At 47.4% G+C, this 23085-nt stretch overlaps 1 protein-coding gene across 1 annotated transcript in view; it reads right to left on the bottom strand.

Moving 5' to 3' along the window:
• TBP (TATA-box binding protein) overlaps positions 1–23085 on the bottom strand; it is a 519691-nt gene that overhangs the window by 255286 nt on the left and 241320 nt on the right. The window contains exon 3 of the mRNA XM_069606902.1: positions 17475–17806. Within this exon, the coding sequence (XP_069463003.1) occupies positions 17475–17806 (332 nt within the window). The remainder of the gene's footprint in view (positions 1–17474; positions 17807–23085) is intronic.

The following is a 23085-nucleotide window of genomic DNA, read 5'->3' on the forward strand; positions in this document are numbered from 1 at the left end:
TCCTGTCAGCCCCTCACCCCGTGAATTTTGGTAGAAAATCGGCCTCCCGGTGCCATCAAACAGCCGCCCCAGCATCAAGGCCGAGCAACCTGGGGAGGCCGCGCGGCCCGCGGGGCAACCAGACATCCCCCGCTGCGGGCGCATCCAGGGACGCCCTGACAGCTGCAACTGCTCCCTGGACAATATCGCAGTCCCAACAGGTGGGGGTGCGGCAGCGCCCGGCGAGCGGAGGGAAGAGTCCCCCCCCCACCTCCCCCGGGCAGAGCGGCTCGGCAAGGCATCTCCGGAGTGGGGGCGGGCCTTCCACGCCACACCGGCGGTGTGCGCCCGTGTGATGGGTACGAGGGAGCGGAGCGGACCGCTGGCTGGCCCCCCCCCCCATCTCCGCACTGTACATCGGAGCCGGGCGGTGCCCCCCGAGACGCAGGCTCCCCCCCCTCCACACTAGCAGCCGAGAGTCCAGGGCTGCCGCAAACACCCGGGGTCAGCCGGGCTTCGGCGCCACTCCAAGAGCCCAGCTGCACGTCGGAGACGTCCGGGAACGGCACTAACGGTGAAGTGCCCAGCAGACAGCAGACAAGTCAAGGTACAAGGGGCGGTGGGGAAAGCACAATCTAAGCAGACAGACTCGCGCTGGGCCTCGTCCACCCCCTCCCCCCGCAGCGCAGACTACCTCCTGTAAATCACTGTGGCAAGCGCCACGCGACGGACCCCCTCCCACCTACAGCAGAGCGAGGACTTCTGGCAGTTCTCAGCACCGATCAGCCCTCACTGCAAAGGGGGAAGCACCGGAGAGCACCTCCACATCCCAGTAAAGTTCACACTGCCACCACGCACTACAGAGGCAGCCTAGCCGGCCAAAAGCACCACGCAAGTAACTGTCCTGGCGACACTTCCCCAGCTGCCAGGACTCCTTGACATCCATAACATGCTCGAACTCCCTCGAAGCCCATAATCTCGGTGGACCGGGCAGGCACTTCACCCGTCAAACATCTCCATCGAGGAACACAGCAGGCACTCCTGTTCCCTCCAGCGTCGGCCCTACTGCCCCTGTTGGAAAGGAGGCAAGCAACACGGCAGGGGGCCCGTTGCCGGCAACCAGTTCGCTTCCCACAAGAAGCTACTTCTCCCTGCGACCCCCCCTCCTTCGATTCCCACAGGCGGAGGCTGACTACCCTCCACTAAGGGGAACACAGCAAGTCATTTCAGCCACAGTACAACCTTAAACACAAATTAGACCCTGTATTAGCTCTCACAAGGATAATGGGGAAATCGGATAAATCCCAAAGGAAACTAACCTTTGAAGGTGGCACGACCCCGATAACCCCCTGCTTACAAGATGAGCTAGATCCCACGCCTGGCGGCTCCCAACAGATGGAATCAGGGAACAATCCGACCGAAATTAAAGAACTCCTGCTAGAGCTTAAGGCTGGTATTGGCAGCTTAAATAATAAAAGGGATGGCCTCTCGTCAAAAGTGGATCTCCTACAACACCGCACAGACACTCATACAGAGCGCCTGAATGAGGTTCAGCAACGGGTTTCGAGCCTGCATGATGGTGCAGCCTCCATATTGAGTAAAGTGTCCAGGCTGGAGGCCCAAATGAAAACAACTATGGCCAAATGTGAAGACTTAGAGAGCCTCTCAAGACGAAAAAATATCCGAATTATCGGAGCGGGAGAACACCAATCTCAGTCAAAGATTGAAGACTATGTCAAAGCACTTTGTATATCCCTCTTCGGCCGAGAAGCCGTATCCCACTTGTTCATAGTGGAGAGAGCACACAGAATTCCATCAGCCAGACCGGTCCCCGGCACATCACCCAGACCAATCATCGCGAAACTACTGAATTACAAGGACCGTGACACCATCCTCCGGCTCGCCGGGGAGAAGGGGGAACTCCTTCACGACGGAGACAAGATCCACATTTACCCAGACTTCTCCCCCGCGGTCCAAACACAGAGAAGATCCTTTACCAGCATCAGACAAAGGCTCAGGGACAACCAAATGGCCTATTCAGTGCTTTTCCCGGCTCGACTCAGAGTACAGCATAACGGGAGTGTCCACTTTTTCCAATCGCCAGAAGCAGCAAGCACTTTCCTAGACCAGATAGGCTGCCCCGACCAACCTCGCCCACAAAGGGAGAGAACCCCCAGGAATCCACCATAACATGAAGAGGCCAGGAGCGGATCACACTTCAGCAGTCCGCAGCGAAACCGCCGGAACAGCAACATATGTCACAGCGACAGGGCAGGGATACTTGGGAAGCCCCGAGCGCCCCTAGCAAAGCATTTGTTCATTTTACAGTTAGTTGTTATTGGGAGGGGCTTCAGGTGACGGCCTGGCTCCACCAGGAACCGCCTCCTGCACTAGTTTACCAACGGGCCAGTTGGGGGTTGCCCGTGGAAAGGTTACAAGGAATGAGAGAGGGCAAGGCACTACCCGCTCAGCCCCCCCAACCTGTTCAAAGCCCCCCACCAGACCTCCACCCCTCGGGTCACCTCCGCCCCTGCTAACTCGCCAAGCTAAAAACTCTCAGTACAGCTGCTCAACCTCTATCAAATCAGCTCACAGCCTCTCCAGATGATACACAAAGTCAGTACAATCATACAATTCAACCCACTCCATTCAAGGTCGCAACCTGGAACATAAGGGGAGGCAACATCCCATCTAAAACCAGGAAAATCCTCCAATACTTAAGAAGGCACGAGATCGATGTGGCCATGATCCAGGAAACGCACCTGCTTCCAGGGAAAGATCACCTCTGGGCTAGAAGCTGGGGTTGCCACCGATATTTCTCCTCATTCTCATCATACTCCAGAGGAGTTGCAATCCTAATTAGCAGAAAGACCAACTTGCCCCTGACCCACACAGAAAAAGACTCAGATGGCAGATCAATCCTCGTGAGTGGCATCGTAGCAGGCCAAAAAAAATCACCCTTGTCAACTCCTACGGCCCCAACGTAGACAGCGCTAATAACTTCGACTGGGTACTGACCCACCTCTCTACTCAAGACCCAACAACAGTAATCTGGGGTGGAGACATGAACACAGTACTTGCCACAGCGAAAGATATGACACGGATCGCATCACATCATGTCTCCAAGGCCAGCCTTCAAATAAGAGAAATTTGCAAAGCATTCGATCTCAAAGACGCCTGGAGAACGTGCAACGGAGACCAACAAGGCTACACCTTCCACTCGGCAGTACACAACACGAGTTCCAGAATTGACTACCTATTCATCTCAGCAAACGGTCCACTGAAATGCGGCCCATGCCACGTCCTACCGAAAACTCTCTCTGACCATTCGCCAGTAACACTCAGTTTCAGCCCATCCAACCCCAGTCACCCGCTACAACGCTGGCGCTTCAATGCAGGCGCCATGCGAGACGAGGTATTCGCCTCTGAATTAAGCAAAGAGATTGTGTCATTCCTCGATACCAACAAGGACTCTGTTCCCTCACCGAGCACGTATTGGGAAACTCTGAAGTGCTTCGTCAGAGGAGTATGTCTCGCTAAGGAAAACGGCATCCTTAAACTCATCAGGCGAGAACTAGCAACTAGTGAGGAGAAACTCAAACACCTCGAGCGCGAAATCACACGCACGGACGACTCGAGCCTACAGGCCATCCTAAAAGAGGAACTACAAAAGTTCAACAACGCAGCCAACCGTGAAATAAAATTCCTACACCGCAGCAGTCAAATCCAACAATGCGGAGAAGGACAAAAACCAGGCGCCCTCCTCGCAAAATTGATAAAAGCTGATAAAATGTCGCCAATAGACGGAATACGTACTAATCAAGGCGAGTTAACCCACACTGACGAGGGAATTGCAGAACAATTCAGACTCTTTTACCAAGAGCTATACAGTTCCAAACATGACGCAAACTCAAATCTCCCACTGGATTACCTCGAAAGCAGAGTTATACTGGGTTGAAAGTCAGTTGCGAGAACCACTCAACGAACTTGTCTCGCCAGAGGAGATCATTGAAGCCATCAAATCCCTTCCGAATTCCAAAGCCCCCGGTCCAGATGGGCTAACTGGGGAATTCTATAAGTCTTTTGCAAGTACCCTAGCCCCACTCCTGGCAGCGGTGTATGAGGAGGCACTAGAGAAAGGGGTCCTTCCCCAGTCAACCCACAACGCTAATATAATACTCCTACATAAACTTGGTAAACCTCCAGAGGAATGCGCTTCATACCGCCCCATTTCCCTGCTCAACCTCGACAATAAAATCCTGGCAAAAGTTCTCACTAACAGATTGATGCCACTGATGCCCCCGTTGGTACTTGCAGATCAGGCAGGTTTCATACCCGGCCGCAACACGACCTTTGGAATCAGAAGACTTTTCGGCGTCATCGAGGCGTTAGACCCTTCCCAGCAAACAATTGCAGTGCTACTCGACGCTGAAAAAACATTCGACTCAGTAGAATGGCCATTCCAGTTTATGGTCCTCACCAGAATGGTGTTTGGGAGTCCGGTTCATCATGTTGGTATCACTACTATATACTAAGCCACAAGCCAACATCATCGTAGGGGCAGCAAGGTCATCGCCCATAGAAATGCAGCGAGGCACCAGACAGGGCTGCCCACTATCAGCATTGATATTCGCCCTGGTAATGGAACCACTAGCCTCTAACCTACGCGAGCAGCGGCAACTTGGGGGACTCCACATAGGCCCACACAAACTGATAATATCCTTAATATGCAGACGATGTGGTCTTATTCATCAGAGATCCCGCCGAAAACCTGAAGCCAGTCATGAGAGAGGTTATTAAATTCGGAGCAGCCTCCGGGTTAAAGATCAATCAGACCAAATCCATTATATTTCCGCTGACTCCGACAACCACGCCATTTACCGACGACTTCCATTTCACATGGAGAACATCCCGTGTCCGGTACCTAGGAATACAGATGTCGCTAAGCCACCAAGACGTTTTCATGCAAGATAAAGTGTCACGTTGGAAGACCCTGCCATTAACCTTATGGGGGAGGGCCTCTTTGGTGAAGATGGTGATCCTGCCGAAACTCCTGTACCTATTCACCAACATCCCCATTCTACTACCACAATCCTTTTTGAACAGACTAAAAAGCATGGTCCTCGAGCTCTTATGGGCAGGCAAACCAGCCAGAGTGGCACATTCAATACTCACCCTCCCGGTAACACAGGGAGGACTAGCCCTCCCGGACCTAGAGAAATACTACTGGGCGGCGCAGGCGCAATTCCTCAGCTTTTAGTACTCCGAGCATGCAGTTAGACCACACGTACAAGTTGAACAGGCCTTCGCAACACCTAATCTGTTGACGGCAGTTATACTCAGTCAGACCCCAGTCCCCTACACCACCATGAACATGATGCTCTCGACCTACAAGATCTGGAGAAGAATCGCCCAAAAATATGGAGTGCAAACGCGATATTCACCTCTTCTCCCGTCAAGTTTATACCAAGGGTTCCACTGACATCAGAAAAGGTCTTCCACCAGTGGGTTGAAAAGCTACATATCAACACCCTTGGCGAACTCTTCACCGAAGATGGCTTTATGACTTTGCAACAAGCAAAACTACAAGGAAGCAACACCGCCCTCGATACTTTCATTTATTTCAGAACTCATACTCTGCAGGCACTCTTACCCGATTTCCCACAACAACCTCCGACCTGGCAACTCCTCCATAATGTTATACAAGCACAAGGTGAAGGCAGACTGGTATCGCAAATTTACAGATCGATCATCTCCGACACAGCCCCAAACACTCGGGCAAAAGCTAGATGGGAAAAAGCCCTACAAATAACCATCCCAGAAGAAGACTGGACCTACAACCGGAGGCAAACGCAAAAAATAGCACTTAATTCAAGCTTTAAACTTATCCAGTTTAACTTTCTCCACCAAACATACTACACACCAGTGAAAGCGAGCAAACACCATCCTGACTCTTCCTCAAATTGCGAACGGTGTGCAACACCCAAGGCCGATTTTGTCCACCTTAAATGGGACTGTCCCAAACTGACCCCCTTCTGGAACCAAGTTCTGGAGACGACGGCAGCGATTGTGGGGGAGGTGATTCAACCCATCCCGACAGCAGCTCTGTTGGGTATGACTAGACTACTACCAGCGTCAATAAGAACATTTGCTGGATTACTCTTAACATTGGCCCGCAGGAGAATCGCCATGTCTTGGGGTCGCAGCCCCCTCCCCACAGTCGCCAACTGGCGCAGGGACATTCTTTACTGCCAAGACGTGGAGACAGACTTCATTAAACTGCTGCCCCTTCACGCACGTCCTCCAGACATTTGGGGCCCAGTGATCTTATTCCTAATGAATGAAGCAGAAGACACCGCGCCCTCTCCAACAGGTGCTCAATAAACGGATGACGAAATACAGAGTATATCGTGGCCTAACGACCCAAGACCAGATATGTGAACTTGAGCCGCACAGTATAGACCCGAGGGATCACTGAACAATGAGGCGGAGGGGAACAGAGGGGGGAGAAGGGGAGGGAGAGGAAGGAGGGCACGGCGCACAGTTAAATCCACCCTAATGTGGGTGTGCAGTTGTATCACGTTAAAAACCCCAAAAATAAAGTTTAAAAAAAAAAAAGGGGGGGTGGAGAAATGCCTCTATCCCTGCTCTAAGAGGCGTTTCCCTAGCAAAAACCAAAACTTAAGGTTCGGTCAAAGTCAGAATGTTCAAAGCATAACTATCCTGTCTCCAAAGAACTATTCTGGTCCTCACATTTGAACAAACTAAACTTTAAAAAAGGGAAAAGGGTAATGTCTTTGGCCTTGAGTGGTTCATAAATGTTCAAAAAGGAAAATGCTTACCTCCAACATAAAGGTTCCAACAAGATAGAGTTCCTTGTTCCAGATGGTGGTTCCCTAACCCTGGATTTCTGTTCCCTTGGTTGATTATTCAACATTGTCAGTTCCTTCAGTTTCTCTTGATCAAATCTACAAAACAACTAGGCTCTCTGTCTTTGTCTTGTTAGGCTACCCGGTGCACTCTCCTGCCAGGTTTCCACTCCTCTTCCAGTGATCAGCAAAGCTGTTTGTTAATCCTGATACGGCTTTCTAAGTTAGGTATTTTCCTACACAATGTTCAAATTCTCTATGCCTGGAGTATTTCCCTACTAGGGCTTTCTTTTATGCACACACTTGCAACTGCCTAGTATCCTCTTCTGCCAGGGAGGGCTTTTTTAGATGCACACCACTTGCCACTGCCTGGTACGCTCTCCGGCCAGGGTCTTCGCTTATATATGTCGTCCTTACAATTGCCTGGTGTGCTTCCCTGCCAGGGCTTTTCTCAGATGGGCTCTGCACATCTCTCTTGTTTCTGCTTTTTCACATGTGTACCGCATACACTCACAAACTGGAAAGCCTAGTGTTTTCCTTCAATTCTTTAAATATTCTCTTGCTCTCTCATATACCAATTTCGGTGTTGGCATGGCTGCCACTATGCCCCGCCTTCCCCCGGGTCTGGCTGGTGTACTCTCCTTCTCCCATGGTAAGCCGGTAACAATTGTTCGGCATTTCCTCTTCTGTTGCTGCATCCATTTCTTGGCTTCTCTTCATTCCGCTGTGCCTGCTGGGCTTGTCTGCTTTGTGTCTTCAGGCTCACATAAGGCTAAGGCTGCCTCCAAACACCTGTAAACGCCCAGGAACCCTCTGTTGGCTTCTGGCGTTCCGGCAGCGCGTTTCCTCTAGCAGTCATCTTCCCTGTCTCTGCTTCCTGAGCCGATTCGCTTCACAGCCTTTTCACCAGCTTCACGGTCTCCCGGCTCGTTCAGAGAGAAGCAGCTTGATTTCTGTCTCCAGCAGCGTGCCTCATTTAGCGGCTACGCTCATTTAAATCTCCTGGTCACAGGTATGTGCTTGCAACAACTAGAGCGCAGCCGGTCTTCCTCGATCTGCATTACTCCGTTCTTCCTCCTCGTTGCAGTGTTCCGGTAGTTACAGGAATGAAAGTCCATTCTTGAAGTTCTACAGGTAAAGTTTGGATAATTGTTCTTTAAAGGTAAGTCAGTTGTAGATGACTTGTAGGTAGAGGCTGAGAATGTTCATTAATTCCAGAGGGCAAGTCAAATGGTGAGGTCTTGCATACAGTTCTCATTAGAATAAGTTCAGCATCTTTCCTAGGTGGAAGAGGGTAGGTGTAACAGTATGCTATTAAGGCATTAGGGAGGGCGGGGGTATCCTCAAAAGAAGGGGGATACCTGGTCTCATCCAATGGCGCCATGATATTCTCTTGGACGTTGTCTCCCACCTCCCCCCATGTGATCCTCCCTCATATAGCCACCCCGAGGTTTAGGATCAGGTAGCAGCTGCAGTCCCCAGGCTAAATGGGGAGAGGTCATCGACGGGAAAGGAGTGATGACACTTCGACAAAAAGAGTTAACTTCATTTAACAGAAACAAACCATTTACCTTTTCCAGTAAAACAAGTAATTGTGAGGTTGCATGGAAATATTTTGGTTTGGTTTTAGATACATCTAGAATCACAGCATCTTTCGTAGGGGTACTGCTTTTTTGGCAATATAAATACAGCGTCAAGAAATTTGAGATGCCAGTTAAATGGAAAGCAGGGAAAGTGCCAGCAGGTAGGAAAATTCCATGGTTCTGCTTTGGTTTGGTAAAATGCTAAAAACTCACTTCCCATACTAGGTAAAGTCACCTAGTATACTTGCACGCAAATGCATGAATAGCACTTTAAGGAATTAAATCTTTATTAGCACTTTGCATATCACTTCAAAACATAGGTAATATGTCTACTAATTTTGCTTGCATAGACAACCTAACTTCCTAACCGGACACCCGGTAAGGTCAGCTGTACTGCCAACTTCCAAAAAGAACGCTCAACGCAGATCCTATCATATAGAGAGCATATATGACAGGTTTCCATGCATAAACCAAAGGAAAATGGCTAAATTGGATATGCAGAACCATCTACCAGCCAAATAAACATAACAATGTTCCAGATTACCTAGAGACAGTGTTGCAAAGATCTTTTTTGAAGGGGATATGGACTCCTGTTTCTCATCGGTGTCTGTATCTATGCCATTCAACACCTTTTGTGTATTACTCAGAGGCCAGGCACTACATCTTCCAGAGAATAAAGATCTATAGGCAGCCCCAATTCTATCCTTTGAGGCAACATTTTTTAAAAGGGCTCTGAAAGCAGGGTCTACAAGACAGCTGCCGTTAATTCCTTAGCCATAGTGGAGGGTTCAGCTTGATCCACTTCTGACAGCAGGGGATTTCAATAAATCCACCCTATCGGGCAGCAAGTGCATAGGAACCGAAACGGGCCAAGGATTGTAAATGATAAACACTACAGTTATAGGTGCTTGAAAATGTAGTCAAGACCACAAAGCGGGACCTCTTGATTCTCATGAGAAAAGCTGTTGGGTAAGAATAAGTGCAGTCAAACTGGTCAGGAATACACAAGACTTATCTGCTTGGTATTAGGTAACCCACCTTTTAATATAGGCCTGTACTACACAAGTTGGTAGTGTGACTGAGCAGCCAGGCTTATTTTAAGAGGGGTAACGGGAGCTGTAGAGCTGTACAATTGAAATACAAGTAGCCAAGAAACACTTACACACTTAAAGTTATACATACATATTTATTTATAGTATACACAAGATTTAAATAAACATTCTTTAAAAAGCTTCATATACTAGTAACATTCAAAGTTTGGATTCAGTTTTTAAAAAGACAATAAAAGTTGGTAAATACTTTATGCCAATACATTTTCCAGCACATGGATGCGACTTCAGTTAAGGTCGTATTGCACTTATTTTCAGTTACCAATTCAGTTATTGAGTTGTAAAGGAAGGAAAGGTTAGAATCAGATTTAGAACATACTTTTCACAGTGTAAAACAATTACAATCTCACAAAGGGAGGCAGAGGAACTTTTATCCCAGCAATAATCCCAGCAATAATAATGTCCACAATTATAATCTATGAGGGAACAAGTACTGCCAAAGCCAGTAGGATTAGAAGGGTGCCTTTAGGGAGCCACGACTGCCAAAGTTAATGGACAAAGTCAATAGTTCTGATGCACTTCTTCTTAGGTAAAGTCTTGACAAAGTTAGTAAGTTCAGCAGAAATCACAGTAACTCAAGTGAGGTAGCTGTTCAGGCCAGTGCAGGAGAGTTGGTATCAACAGTAAAGCGGAAAAAAAGCACAACTTATGGCTAAAAGGTGAACACCCCAAGCCCCACAGTAAAAAAATGGCCAGCTGCATTCCTCCTTGCTACAGCTTGGCAGACCCTTGTTTCTGGACCTTGGTCGTGGTGGCGAAAGGAAGGACCTCTAGAGGGCTCCTGCGGCAGTACTCGGGAGAGAGACTCCTCAGCTACGGATTTCCTTTGTTTCAACGGCACCTCAATGTTTTGGCACCTTTTCCTCGCAGTCAATGAAGAACAAATATCTCCGGTTGGAAGAAGCTTGCACCGTTGGTCCTGGACTCTGGTGAAGGGACTCTGGATCAAGATTTCCTGTCGCTGTATGGTCCTCGGGATGCCCACGAAGATTTGGCCCGTTTCGGACTATGCAAGACGATGCACTCGTCAATGGTCACAGGACCACTGGCATTGGGCTTCTGCAGCTCTGGTGAGGCACAGCAAGTCGGGGGTTGCACCAAATGGAAGCTTGTCTTGAGGGTAGTTGGTCCCACCAGCCCAAGGGAGGAAGTAGTCTCGTACAGGTCTTCCCAGTCAATATGAAAATAGGGTCAGCATAACTGCAGGGCTTTACCGGGCACTTCACGGTCCAGGGGTGTGCTGCTGGCATCTCGTCACGTCTTCTTTGGATGTTCCTCTCCAGTGGTCGACGCTGCCTCTAGTTCCAAAAACCTCGCTTTTTATGCGATCTCCCATTAATTCGCAGCCTATGCTGTCCATTTTACAACAGAGTGGCTGTGCTTTCAGGACAGCCAGCCGGCCAATCAGGAGTGGTTTCACTCAGGCAAACCTAGAGACAAATGACAGGGAAGTTTCGGGACTCTACATCACTTCCTGCCTTTCCAGACACACTGGAGCCTGGGCGGGCTTCACCCACCAAAAGGAAAAACACACAAAGGACTCAAACCTGCATCAACTAACAGAGTAAAAGCCCTGAAGAAATGAAAATACAGAAAATGGCAAAAAAAGAAGAGTGGGTGCTGTACTGCAGCAGAGGGCTCAGCCAGCAGTAAACATGCACACTGGTAGTAAAAATGCCACCAGCCATTTAATGTAGGTTAGTCTAACAAAATATTTTATATGAGAAGTGGGATAAGGAATTACTAAGTAACATCCTCCAGTGCTCGACATAGGGGGGGGTGTGTGCTGGTCCCACAAAGAGAAAAGTAAGACAGGGATCATCTTACTATTCTTGGGAACGGTACTGCTTTGTCTCACTATACCAAAAGCAGATGCCTATGGAGTTTGTCAGACTCAAAAAGTAAAACACAAATCCTAGTCAGGAAAAACACATCAGGAAAAACACATGAGAGAGAAAAAGGTCCTACTCACTGAGGTGGAAAAAGTCACAAGCCCCAAGTCCATCAAAAGAGCTGAGGGTCTCTAAGGAGAAGGAAATTAGCACAGAAATGAACATTCCCTCAAACAAAAGCTAGGCAAAAAATTCAGAGTTTGCGATCTAAGGGCAGTACTGGACAGTTCTGCCGGAAATATAAAATACTTGCTTGTATCTAAATCCTCAGAATAAAACAATAAGGTTTACAGACTCCAAATGGTCACTTGGAACTAAAATGAGTTCACTATGTTTCTCCTTCGATACTCTTTCTTAGTGTCTTTTCTGAGACCGGTACCAAACTCTGACAGGAGTGAGACTTTCTTTTTTGTGAAGGGGCCTTGTTGGCTATTCTCACTGGAGAACTCTGAAGAAGCAGCAATAGTAACAGATGGGTATAGATTATGCTACTTTACCAGGCATTCTGGCACTTTCTACATCAATACTGCTGGAGTAACTATTGCCAGAGCTGTGCTTGCCTGTTTGATGAGGGTCTGAGGTAGCAGAGCTTTTCCTCTGTACCGTAGTGACCTTGTCAGGCTTGAACAGATCTTCCAGTACAGAGTCACCAGGATACTCTCAGGCTACTTTCCCCCCTCCAAGGGGGACATGCACTTTCCCACCTAGGAGTACTGGCAGGTGAGTAATACAACTAAATTGACTTGCGAAGACCCTGAAACTTGGGGTGTGGTCTTCTGTGGTGTAAGGAAGGCATGGTATCAACAGTAAGACCGACACAAGTGACCACAGTTCAAGGGTGTCCATTGATCTTCAAAAAAAGGGAAAACACTGATCTAATCCTAAATCTACAGATGGTAGCAAGGTACAATTATCAAATAATAATAACACAGCCCTAGTAGTGTCTTGTCAAAATAAAAGGGCCTATACTAATAAATCTATTGCCAATCCTTACCTCTAAATACAAATAGTGTGGGAAACAATGTTATGAAAAAGAAATACGTTTTCACAAAATGAGGACAGGATGTTCAGGAGGTCGGCCTCCCTTCCCGATGTTTTCAGCATGGGACAAGGCGGTACACTCGAACTAGCACAGTCTCTGGCTTCTCTAGCATAAGGATACAGTTCAATCATTAGCATCAGGGCCTTCCGTGCCCAAGTTTCTTTGCCTTTCAAAGTCTCTTCATTCAGAGGTCCTGATCCGATAAACAAACAATACGTCATTTTCCTCTTTACATTTTCACAAGTACTCAATTTCTTAGGTGATTCACTATTCACCTTTGATCCCCTCAGCCGGGCTCAGATCCTTGCAACACAATGTTCGTAAATTATTTATGCATCCTGTTAGGCAAGATGGTATGCAGTAACCCTCTGGGAGACTACACCAGTCTTGTCCTCTTGGTATTAGGTAACCCAACCATTGGTATAGCTCTGTGCTACAGAAGTTGGTAGAGTGACTGAACAGCCAGATATCTCAAGAGGGGTAAATATGAGCTGTAGAGCTGTTGACATTGAAATCCACAAATACAAGTATACAAATAGCACTTACTCTCAAGGCGTTCTAGTAAAATAATGTTTTATTTAACTGTCAGTTTTAAATAAGCCTTCTTTAAAAAGGGCAATATGCAACAATCAAAATACATTTCATAACACTTCCTCAGATTTTAGATCGGCAAGTAGATACTCTTTAGAGATGCTTCATTCACACTTCCTACACCAAGGGGACTTACATTACTAGGACAGTATTTGCATTTATATATCACTTTTGTACTTGATAAAATTCTGAGGTTGTGGAAAAGGAAAAGGTTTGGGAAGGAAAAAGGTTAACAGGTTTTTAAGAGCATGTGAATACTTTTCGATCTCCCAATGAATTCTAGATTAGATTTTTCCCAGCAATACAAGTTAAACTTATGCACCACCTATGAGGGACAGTTAGAATCAAAGTCAATGGGTGAGAAGAGTCTGCAGGGAGCCAGGACAGGCAAAGTCAATTTGAACAATGTCTATGGAGAGGAGGCACTTCTTTAGATAGCATAAAAGTCTTGCACAATGTTTTAGAGAGTTTGTAGAAAACTAATCACTGTGAGGCCACAAGCTGTTAGGCTTGTGAAAGACAGAGCTGAGATCAACTCTGCAAAAAGCAGCTACTGCAAGTCTCCAGTGAGAACATGCAAGCTACAGACAACCAGGGGTAAGTACTCTTAGTCAGCACCATACCTTAGTTTTGAAGAGGATCCAGCAGGCTTCTGTTCTGGTTTCAGTCTTGCAGATCCTGGGTTCCTGGGCCTCAGTCATGGGGACAAAAGGGAGGACGTCTGGAGGACTCCTGCACTGCAGTTTGAAGGTCGGCGGCTACGGGCTCTTTTCAGTTCAGCGGTACTTCGTGGTTTCAGCTACCGGTAAATAGCACCACCGCGGATCTTGCACATTTGATGGGCTTCCCTTTCTTCTTGGGGTCCGGCACCTTGGTGAGGTGACTCTGGCTTGGGTTGTCCTGCTTTGGGAGGGTTATCGGTTTCCTCCTGGAGCTCTGGTCCGGCTTAAAGACGATGCACTCTACTATGTATTTCTCGACCCGTGGCACTTGGTTCCAGCAGCAGCAAAGAAATACAGCCAGTTGGGGAAGGTCCTCCAGCAAAGTTAGTTTTGGGGTTAGTTGGTCCCACCAACACAAGGGAAGAAGTTGTCCGTTCCGGGGCTTCTCTAGTCGATTCAGAATTGGAGTTTCAGCACTGCAGCAGGGCTTCACCGGGCAATTTAACGGTCCAGGAGGGTGCAGCAAACTGCTCTTCAAGGTTCCTTCGTCGGATGTTTCGTCCAGTGGTCGACTGCCTTCAGTTCAAGAAGCCTCACCTTTTATGCAGGTTTCTCCCATTCATGCACAGCCTAGCTGTCACACAGGAGGGTAGCTGTCCTGCAAAGAGAACCAGCCAGCCCATCAGCACTGGGTGCATTCAGGTAACCAAGGAGACTAAGGACAGGGAGTTTCGGGCACCCCCCTCGCTTCCTGCCCTGCCAGACACACTGGAGCCAGAGGCGAGTTTCAGCATTGAAGCCCGCCAAAGGCAAAATGAACAAAAGGGTTAAACTTGGTTTGGCGTGCAGAGTAAAACCCAAGAAAGATCTCACACGCAAGAAATGGCGAAAAAAGAAGACCAGCCCATTTTGACAAAATGGGCACCCATGGGTGCACTACTGCAGCTGAGGATCCAGCCTGCAGTAGAAACACACAATGGTAGGAAAATTAAACCACTGCCGCCAGCCATTAAAAGTAGTGAGGGTAACAAAAAATGTTACATGAGTAAGTAGGAAAAGGAGGCTAATAAGTAAACCCCCCAGTACTTCCACATAAGATGGGGTGTACTAGATGTAGATAGGAAAAACAGGTAATTAAAGTTAATTTCACTTTATTACTCTTGGGTACAGTACTTCACCCAAGAGAAGGTATTTAAACTCTATGAGAAATCCAAAGGACTTCTCTGTGACACTGCACTGAAGGTGCTGTGTGTCACAATACAAACATGGATAACTATGGAGTTTGTCAGACTCCAAAAATGGAGTCCAAGTCAGATCAAAAATACATGAGTGTGAGAAAAAGGTCTTGCTCACTCCAGGATGAAAATAAAAAGTCCTAAAGTCCAGCAAAAGAGCTGGGGGTCTCTAAGGTTGAAGGGAATTAGCACAGAAATGAGAATTCTCCCTAACACATCCGATGTTCTTTCTCGGGTGACTCACGGTTCACCCCGGATCCACCTCAGCCGGGCTCAGATCTCGGATCCCCTCTGTCCGACTCAGATCTCTTAATACAATGTTCAAATCGTCTCCCTCTGCCGTGCTCGGACCAACCTCAATTCAACCTCTATTCAACTCATCAACTATCGAAGATTTTCGAATGTGCACAGGGTTTTGCTTGACCTGTTGTAGGACCACTTCCATTTCACAGTTAATTATCACTCTTCACATTTGCCACCTTTCAGCTGGATACCTTACAGAGACTTTCGAACGAGCATCCACGTGATGCCGGACCACTGTCTACGATATCGTATCTTGGCTTCAAAGTTCAATCACTCACCTGCTATTTAATTGTGTTTGTGTCGCTTGACACATACGCTTCATAAACTGTTCTCTTCAGCTTTCATTATACAATGTTGCCGCTTGCAACCTTGGTTTCAACACAGACCAGTGACCAGTCTGGTATCAGTCTCACCAACTCACCGGCTGTGCTGACTTCACTGGCGCCGCTTTGTTGTAGGAGCCAAGGACAGTACCACGGCGGCAAATGATTCTCCCCGCCGTGACTTTCGACGTAGGAGAGCCCTGGGTACCTCCGACACACAATGCAGGATTCTTCAGCCTCGATTCCTGGTCTTACCTTTCCTATTCTCGAAGGTTCATGAAAGTAACAGTCTTTCATGGAAAAGGTCAGGGACACTTCCCTCCTTGCAAGATTTTGCCGTCTTTCGCCTTCTATTAAACTGCCATCTTGGAACTGCTGCTTCCTCGTGTGATTTGCCTTGCCCAGAGTGTGCTTTTGTGCTCTGCCTTTTATCGGCGAGGGGAAGTGTAATGGAAGTCGTGTGTGTGTAATGATCAGCAGTAATTGCCCGACCCTGCCTGACCATTCTTTTGGGACATGTCAGGTATGCGGTTTGGGTGTTAGTCCGTTTTCTCTTGTAGTGAGCCGTCTGTGATGAAATGTTTGTGTTGGGAAAAGAGGGTGGGGGGTGGGAGGGTTGAGTTCCTAGGATGGGGTAAAAGTGTTACAGGGAAGGGGAAACCACATCTCGCCATCCGGTGTCCCACTTCCACTCCCCGAATAGCCCTCACCTTCTCATGCACTGGTCGACCCCCAGGAACTGGATCCAAAAGCGATGGCCGTGTCCTGGCCACCTGCATGACAGATCCCCGGGGACTAGCAGGTGGGACACCTTCAGGTTTCACAGTGGCCATTTTTATTTTCAGCGAGCAGAGGCTTTGTTTGTTTTTCATTTTTTTCATCCAGGTGTGCGTTTTACTGAATGGAAACTACAACCACTGTTCTCTCCCCTTGGGTGTACCTATGCCGGAACTAAACCTAGCCCAATCGCCTCCCATCTCACCTTACTTCAGCATCCAAAGCAGACTGGAAGATCAGTTACAGGACCTCAACTCTTGCAATAATCTAGGCTCCTAGGGCAACCTCTGCCCAGGCAAACAGTGAAGGGGGCCAAGTCGTGTCACCAATCTGGTACCAGACACAGGCTGAGCATCAAGCACTGGCCAAAGTTCCGACTCATAACTCCCAGTATCCTATAAAGCCACTAATACTTCTCCCTTTTGTACATCCAATACGATTCCGACTCATGTTTCCCAACTAGGATTTATGCAAAGGGGTTTAGCATGATACAATGAATGTCCATTGGGGGTCTGTACTCCCTATTGTATTGTACTCTAACTTAATAAAGAGCGAACACGACCAGTAAAGGCATCAAGGTGCTAAATCCGTCCCTATCCGATGCAAAGTCAAACGTTGCCATTTTTTATTTAGCACATTGGCCAAGTCATTCAGATGGCACACCTCAAAAAACACAAAACTATCAACCTTGTGTAACAGTTCCAGCCCAGGCCACCTCAAACTTTAAGTGCACAAAACTCGCCGAACACAGGAAATTCTGCTGTGCACCCATCAACAAAACAGCAAAGCTAGATTATATTCCCCCCCGTCTCTACTAAAACCCAAACCGCTTTTCATGTGGATCCAGTAGCATCCAGAGAACATGCAAATGGCAGTAGCAGATTGGTAGAAAACCCAAAATAACACTAGCAGCAAAGATAAAAAGTTGCATACTTATGGCCCAGAGAAGGGAGCTCAGGTTGAAGAACTGCTAAAACAAGACCATCTGGAAACAGCTAGCAATGCCTGCAAACCATTTTGAATTCCTCAAACCAGCCAATCAAAGCATTTCAAAACTAAGAATTAGCATGTACACTGCCAGTGAATGAAAGATAGTCACAGTAACTTACTGTAGTTGTGGTACAATTCCAGAGCTTTCAGATGCAGGTGTTGCTGGGGTAATTGGGGTCATAGGAGTCATTGGTGATGGGTACAAAGGTGTGGTCCCCGGTAACGGGGCAGTAGTAGTAAGAGCCTGCGAATGAAAAAGCTGTGGCGTTTGTCCCGTAAGCCCCTGTGTTACTTGCTGAGATGTGGATTGCTGGACCTGTTGTTGCTGCTGTTGCCGCTGCTGCTCCTCCAGTAAGGAAAGGCTATTGGTGTTTTGGACAGGCTGAGGTGTCAATCCTGTACCATAGGGCATCATTGGACTGAAAATGGGGATTCCAGGAGTCATGGCACCCTGCAGGGGGAAAAGAAAAGGAAATCATTTTCAAACAGTATAGTCATTTGTATAGTGACTAGACTAGAACAGGAAGGTTATGTGGTATCTTCACCAGTATCAGTTACTGAAAAAGGAACCAATTATTGGGATCCACATTGAAGCGTGGCCTGTAGAATTTGGCCCCCACATGACCAGCAGTGGGGTGTCCTGCAAGCACAAGCTCCTCACAGCCGATTCATTTGGCCTGCTTGCAAAGATTGCCTCCACCTGCAAGCCAGGCTGGTAAAATGTGGTATCCTAATCACATGACTGCTTCATAGCCCTCCTATGGGAAAATTCTCTTACCGGGCCACATCCGTTTGAACCTGGCGCTCCCACACATTTGTATCATGTTCTCCTCACCGGATGCTGCCATTGGATACAAAAGTAAACCCATGCTTACCTCAGTGGTCGAAGTGAGTGGGAGCGGTTGGAAGCGGTGCTCCTGTACTTTTTTAAATTACCCTTTACAGCTCCTATACTTTTATTTTAAAAAGAAACCGTTCCGGAATGTTTTCGTATTAAAATAAAAGTTTAGGAAGAAGTTGAAACTTGCACTTTCAGTGCACTGCACTGAACGTTCCCTTAACAGCAGGTGCAAGTGTTTGGGGGGGTGTACTGTGTGTGGGAGGGGACAAGGTGATGGGGTTTGTGGGGAGTGGGTGCAAGCCAGCAGGGAACATAGCTCCACTACTTCTTTTTGTACACTTCGACCACTGACTTACCTACCTCCGTATCCTAACCTAATAGGACACTCGCCTTATCAGTACACCAATGCATTGTCCCGCTCACTCCACGGCCTGTTCTGGACGCACAATCCTATGCTCCGCCTACCAATGTTCCCTCTAAGATGTGCGCATGTGCGCTTGCCCAGCTTCCTTCTGGGTGCCGCTAAGAAGATTTTTAGCAGTGCACATAGACAGTTCTCACCTATTCAAAAAGATTAAATAAAGGCACAAGCCACAGCAATTACCTAAAATTGTCTTTCTTTTAAATTAAGCAACTAGTCTTGATATTCTGCTCATTTGCATTACACTACTATGCAAGGGTGAACGTAAACACCTAAAATCCCTAACGGCAAAATACACACACAAGAGGTTAAAAACGAATATTGAAAACTGTCTCCGTGAACAGAAGAATCTAACCAAGATATGCCTGCACACAGTAACCAAATAACCAAATAATGTTCCCTCCCCACCCATGACTCCTAAACCCGACTCTCACACTTTTACCGTATGACTCCAACTTCGGCCCCAGAACACATTAAGATACTACTGGACAACCCTGACTCTTTCTCTCTTGGCTCTGCGAAAGGTTAGCAGACGTGTAGCTACATCCACTTGTGTTATGTTTGTTGTAACATGAATAACGTTCACGCGCCAACATTTCTGTTACTCATTGCGCCTTAGCAAAAGCGCCACCCACACTATATAATCGAACTACCAGCTCAAATAATGGATACTGATTGTAAGTAAGCAAGCTACTTTGATGTGTAACCTCATCCCATACTTCCTCTTTTTTTTAACATATGTCACGCAAGTGCTTTGAAGTGGCCCCCTTGCAAGTTAACGCATTATAAAACTCAAATATTAATTTGTCCTCTAAAGATTTTGAGAAGACAAATGTGATGATCACCGTCTTATTTTAGCATTACTAACATTACCCTACAAGTAGAGAGCAATATTGCAATATCCTTTACTTAGCCTACAAGGGATAGTGGGTATGGACTATGCCTGGGATTACTCGTCCGTAGTATCAGGTCACCAGATATTCAGACAGGAGAATGTTTCTCACACAATCTGCATCGTTTCCAAGTGTCCATAGTTCCTTTGGGCATAGACCTTCACACATTATATGATAACTCGCTTCTATACAAAAAAGCTTTCACTGAGCACTTGTGTAATCCTACACAATGATATATGGGTGGGGTATGTTGACAACAATCTTGTATGCATTACGAAAGAATTGTGTACATGCAGAGTCTTTTTTTTTTTAAACAATTTTATTGCATTTTCAACAAACAAAACCAATACAAACCAAATATGCAGTGCAAATATCGATAATACAATTTCTCATTGTTCATTACACAGTTTGATTACTGCTCCCTTTGTCCCACCCCCCTTACGAGCCTATTAATCCTATTCACTCTGTATCCGCACCGCGTGGTGGGGTTTGGTATTCGGTGGATTCCGCCGGATCTGGTAACGTTCCAAACAGTTCCGCTACCAGCGATTTCCATACCATCAGGGTTCCCACCTCTTCTTCTCCCCCTATGTTACTTGACTCCTGCCATACCATTGTCTCCGCTTCCGCCCACTTCTGCAACTCATTCCACCACATCTCCACCCGTGGCCTATGACAAGCCTTCCAACCCATGGCAATCCTCTTTTTTTGCAAGCACATATGCTAAATCCTTCAGTTTGTTGACATGCTTCAGTTTCTGCGACCTAGGGTACCCCCCCAGTAAGCAGGCCCAGGCTGAGTTTATAACAATAGTAACCCCTTTTTCCTCTAGTTTCCCCGCTACTTCGCTCCAAAAGCGCTCAATCACCGGACAGGACCAGAACATATGTACCATATCAGCCTGTTCTTCATCACATTTGGGACATGCTTGTCTACCAGTGTTTTCAAACCTTGATATCTTCAGGGGTGTCATATAAGCCCTGTGCGTAATGTAGAATTGTATCTGTTTCAACCTGGCGTTTGACACCTTCTTATGATACCACAGGGCCCTTTCCCACATCCCATCCTCTATCGGGGCTCCCACCTCAGCTTCCCAGTCTAATCTTAGTTGCGTTGGTTCTTTCCCAACCTTGGACATAATCATTTAGTATAATCTAGAAATCACGTGCCCTCCCTCCGTTATATCGTATATTGTGTCTACGGTACCATCTGGCTCTACTTCGAGTACCGTTTCAGGCCACGTTTTCTTGATTTCCCGCATCAATCTATGGTATGTAATATACTGACCCACGTGTAGTCCTACTTCCTCACCCAGCTCTTCAAAATTTATGATGGTCCCCTCTCGCCAGACATCTCCCATGGTTACCAAACCCACCGATTCCCAGTGGTTCCCAATTGTCATTCGTAGCTGCACCTCTCCTCCAGCCAGCGCAACAAGTGGTATCTGCGGGGAGCATGGGGTTGGGTTTCCCATCATCCGGCACGCTCGGCGCCAGATCCTCCATCCAAACATCATCATCTCGGGGCGCGCTTTCATTTCTGTCTTGGGCAACCAAATCATTTCTTTTAAATAAAATGGGGCACAATCTGCCCTAAACAACCTGAATTCGGGGGTCGCGTCGTCCGAGAGCCATTTAGCAATGTATTGCAGTTGGCTCGCCACATAGTAGACCTCATAGTTAGGGAGCCTTATCCCTCCTTTTTCGTAAAAGTTCTGCAACTTCCATCGTGCCACCCTATTCCTGGTGCCCTGCCACAGGAAATCCCTGCACATGCCGTTCAGCCTGGTGAAAAACTTCCCAGGTATGTGGTATGGGATGTTCACAAAATAATGCAGAAGCCTGGGCAAAACCACCATCTTGAGCATTGCACTATGCCCCATCATCGCCAGTGGTAGCTTCGCCCAAAATGTCATACTCTTTTCAATTTTCGCTATAGCTACCTCAGTGTTATTCCTATGTTCTTCTTCAACCTATGGTACACATCTATCCCAAGGTACCGAAAAGTCTAACAGCCCAGGGAGCTTGCAGCACCGGCAGCTGCCCGATAGGGATCCCCTTATAGCTGCCTAGCGGGAAGATGAGACTTCTGAGGGTTCACCGCTATGCCAGACAGCCCCGCATACCTATCCATAACCTCCAGGATGTACTGGAGATTCTCCTCCGGGTACTTCAGGTACAGCAGCAAATCATCTGCATACAAGGAGATGAAGTGTCGCTCCTCTCCCACCTCGATGCCTATAGTATCATACTGTTGTCTGAGGTATATAGCCAAAGGCTCTAGAGCCAATATGTATAACATAGGGGACCATGGGCACCCTTGTCTAGTACCTCTGCCTAGTCGCCATCTCTCAGAAATCACGGCTCCCGTTTTGACTCTGACCAACGGCTCACTATATAGCATCTTTGCCCATTTTATGTATCCCGGCCCCATCCCATAGCCCGCCAGGGCTGCCAGCAGCCATGGCCACTTGACAGAATCAAAGGCCTTGACTGCGTCTAGAGACACTATTGCCATTTACCCCTCGTTCTTGCTCGCCCATTTGACAACCCGATGGAGTCACCTGTGGTTATGGGTTATGTTCCTATTCGGAACATAGCCTGTCTGATCAGGGTGTATTAGTTTGCCTATGACTCTTCGTAGTCTGCTTGCCAAGACAGCTGTCAGTATCTTGCTGTCCTGATTCAGCATTGATAGCGGTCTGTAGGAGCCACAGCTACGTTCAGGTCTGTTGGGCTTAGGAAGCGGTATTATAATTGCTTCTTTAAGCGACTCTGGCAGCCGTCCCGTCTCAAACGCTTCGTTTAGCATATCTAGCATCGGGGGGAGCACTTCTGTTTTATACACTTTATAAAATTCACTTGGAAAACCGTCCGCCCCTGGGGCCTTACTAGTAGGTAGCTGTCTCACCACATCTTCTAATTCCTCTAAGGTAATCGGTGCATCCAGTTCCTCTTTTTCTTCAGCACTTATTGTAGGCAGACCTATGTCTTCTAGTGTTTCTTTTATTTCCTCATAACTGCTCCTCTCCACATCCCCATATAGTTCCCTATAGTAATTTGCAAACTCCTGATTAACTCCCTCCTGGGTGTCAGCTACACTGCCATCTTCTCTTGTTTTTGTCCTAATGGTGGGTCTGGGGGTTTCGCTCTTGTAGAACCATGCCAGAAGCCTTCCCGTTTTATCTCCTCCCGCATGCTGTCTCTCTATATATTTCTTATAATTTAGGTTGCACAGCCTATCCCAATGCTCCGCACATGTCTGTTGGAATTTAAGTATCAGCTCCGTATTTATTCCAGTATCCTCATTCTCTCTCTGCGCTTTTTCCAGCTCCCTTTCAGCTTCATGTAGATCGGTAAGGATTCCCCCTTGCAGGCTTTTAGATTTTGCTATGGCTACGCCCCGTAACACTACCTTAAAAGCTTCCCATAGCGTGCTCGCTGAGTCCACGCTACCCGTATTCACCTCGAAGTAGTTTGTGATCTCCTCCCTTATATCTTCTCTAAAAAGGGGATCTTTAAGCGCCTCTGCCCGGAGCCGCCATGTTGGGATCCTCGCTCTTGGGGGGCGGTATT

Source organism: Ambystoma mexicanum, chromosome 4p (genome assembly GCF_040938575.1).
Source record: "Ambystoma mexicanum isolate Mex_15411 chromosome 4p, UKY_AmexF1_1, whole genome shotgun sequence".
NCBI classification, from domain to species: Eukaryota; Metazoa; Chordata; class Amphibia; order Caudata; family Ambystomatidae; genus Ambystoma; species Ambystoma mexicanum.